This window comes from Triticum urartu, chromosome 1A (assembly GCF_056163025.1).
Source record: "Triticum urartu cultivar PI428250 chromosome 1A, HENAU_Tu73, whole genome shotgun sequence".
Taxonomy (NCBI): domain Eukaryota; kingdom Viridiplantae; phylum Streptophyta; class Magnoliopsida; order Poales; family Poaceae; genus Triticum; species Triticum urartu.
The window spans coordinates 491,199,852-491,202,206 of NC_141873.1; the positions used below are offsets into that span (position 1 = coordinate 491,199,852).

Below are 2,355 nucleotides of genomic sequence, written 5' to 3' on the forward strand. Positions count from 1 at the left end.
CGGCCATGCAACAGCCGCCGCCTCTCAGCCTCAGCCTCTCCTCCGATCCCTACGCGCACATGCACAACTACTTACAACTGTTCATGCATACGATACGCGCGCACCGCACGTACGTAGCGCGCAGGGAATTGTTCCGGCGACGGCCGGGGGCCACCAACCACGTGAATGCTCCCCGGCCCCCACACCGCGCTCCCCTCCCTCCCCAGCTATCACCTTCAAGCATCACACCTCCGTCCGTCCCCCTCACTTCACTAGCACCCAGGTTCACCTCCCCGCCAACGTCGCTCTCGGCCCGTCCGCCCGCCCGCTCCCCGCGCGCGTCTCCACTACCCCCTCCCTGCCAGATCGCCCGCTCCAGCCGCGCGCGGCGGCCGGCCGGCGGGCGGGCTAACCTCCAAGCCGCATCATGGACTCCCCGGGCACCGCCGGCCCTCCGTCCTCCTCCGCCGCGGGCGACGCGCAGCAGCCGGTGGCGCTGGCGGTGGCGCCCCCGCAGCCGCAGCCGATGCCCCCGCCGCCGCAGCAGCTGAGCAGGTACGAGTCGCAGAAGCGGCGGGACTGGAACACGTTCCTGCAGTACCTGCGCAACCACCGCCCCCCGCTGACGCTGGCGCGCTGCAGCGGCGCGCACGTCATCGAGTTCCTCAAGTACCTCGACCAGTTCGGCAAGACCAAGGTGCACGCGTCCGGCTGCGCGCACTACGGCCAGCCCAGCCCGCCCGCGCCCTGCCCCTGCCCGCTCCGCCAGGCCTGGGGCTCCCTCGACGCGCTCATCGGCCGCCTCCGCGCCGCCTACGAGGAGAGCGGCCACGCGCCCGAGTCCAACCCCTTCGCCGCGCGCGCCGTGCGGATCTACCTCCGCGAGGTCCGCGACGGCCAGGCCAAGGCCAGGGGCATACCCTACGAGAAGAAGAAGCGCAAGCGCACGCCCGCGCTCCCTGCCGGCGCTGCCGGGGAGGGGGCGAGCTCGTCGTCGGCCGCCGCGGCTGTCCCGGGCCGCGGCGAAGGAGGAGAGCAAAGTGGCAGCGGCACCACGGCGGCTTCACCACTGCCGTCACCCACCGGCGCCCAGGCTGAAGGGAGTAGCGTCGCTGCTGCTCCAAGCACCTCCCGAGTATAGTAGAATCAATCACCTCGCCGACAAGAGACCTCCCTCCTTGTCGTATTTGCTTCCCTACGTACGTGTCGGTAATGTATACATCGTTCGCGCTTATTTTGCAAGATTTGAGCTATATTTCTCTTGCCATTTGATTTCACTATCCTTCTCCTTTTTCTTGTTTAATTTCTTCTTGTTGTCGATCGAGTCCTTATGATTCTAGCTACCTAGGTCAGTGAGTAGCTGAGTAAGTATGTGCCAGTCGGCAAATGGTAATTGAGATTTGAATATTGGAGTTTTGGGAGCTGAACAATTGATCAGTGCTAGCTGTGGTGTTTTGCTCATGTCCAAATGTCCCATACATACCCTCATGGTGACATAACCGCAAGATTTGAGGTAAATTGGGTATTTAAGATCTCCCATTGCAAGGAATCTCTCCATTTTCTTTTGATTACCATGCATTGTTTCCTCTATACATAGTTCTTGCCAAACATTTGGACACTGCTACAGTGAGTCGCTGTACTGTGTACTGGCACATGCATTTTCACTTCAAGTTTGTGTTCCACTAATACTGTGCAAATGGAGACATACGCAGGTGCAAATTAAAAGCTTGCATGAATGGTGCATGTACTCCTCTGGTGCACACATACAGTAGTCAAGTGTACGACCTCCTCAACCACATTTCGAGAGAGAGTAATTAGCATGCGTGCATTTCTTAATTTAATTAGCTGTAACTTCAGTTTATTTTTACTTGATAAACTAGTCAAATTTGAACCTGTAAAATCTGATCTATAATTGAGACCGAATGCCCTGGATTTTGATCCGAGGGTACTGCTTGAAAGGAGGAGTACTGAACTCAAGGCAGATCGATCTTCTCTGGTCCCCGGCCGGATGGGACACTGTACACTCACTGCATGCGGCCGGGGAGTGCTCTAGGCCCATGGCGGCGGCGACCACACGTGCGGGCGCGCTACCGGCCGGCCCACTGTTGCTCTCTCTCCAAAGATCTCGTCCCCCACTCCATCTTCCAGCTCCGACGTGCGCGGCTGGCCGGCCATGCACCCCTCTGCATGCATGCATGGCTGGTGCAACTTCCGTGAGCGTAGTTTCGATGCCCACTCCACAAAGACCTCTTCCTTGCATTTCTTTTTACCCTACCTCGCCTTGATCTATTTCCTTTTCCCCATGTTACTTTATATCCGGAGGGGTAGAAATATCAGATTTCCAGATTGAAATGATTAACACAACTTACAGACTGC

The 2,355-nt window shown here is 58.3% G+C and overlaps 1 protein-coding gene across 1 annotated transcript; it reads left to right on the forward strand.

Moving 5' to 3' along the window:
• The first annotated feature begins 244 nt into the window (after positions 1-244).
• Positions 245-1,524, forward strand: LOC125536247 (protein G1-like7). The gene has a single exon (XM_048699437.2). The coding sequence runs from the start codon at positions 407-409 to the stop codon at positions 1,118-1,120; it is 714 nt and encodes a 237-aa protein (XP_048555394.1). The 5' UTR covers positions 245-406; the 3' UTR covers positions 1,121-1,524.
• The last annotated feature ends 831 nt before the right edge of the window (positions 1,525-2,355 follow it).

Bases quoted from the DNA above. Each gene is read 5' to 3' on its own strand.
- LOC125536247 (XM_048699437.2), top strand. From the start codon at position 407: ATGGACTCCCCGGGCACCGCCGGCCCTCCGTCCTCCTCCGCCGCGGGC.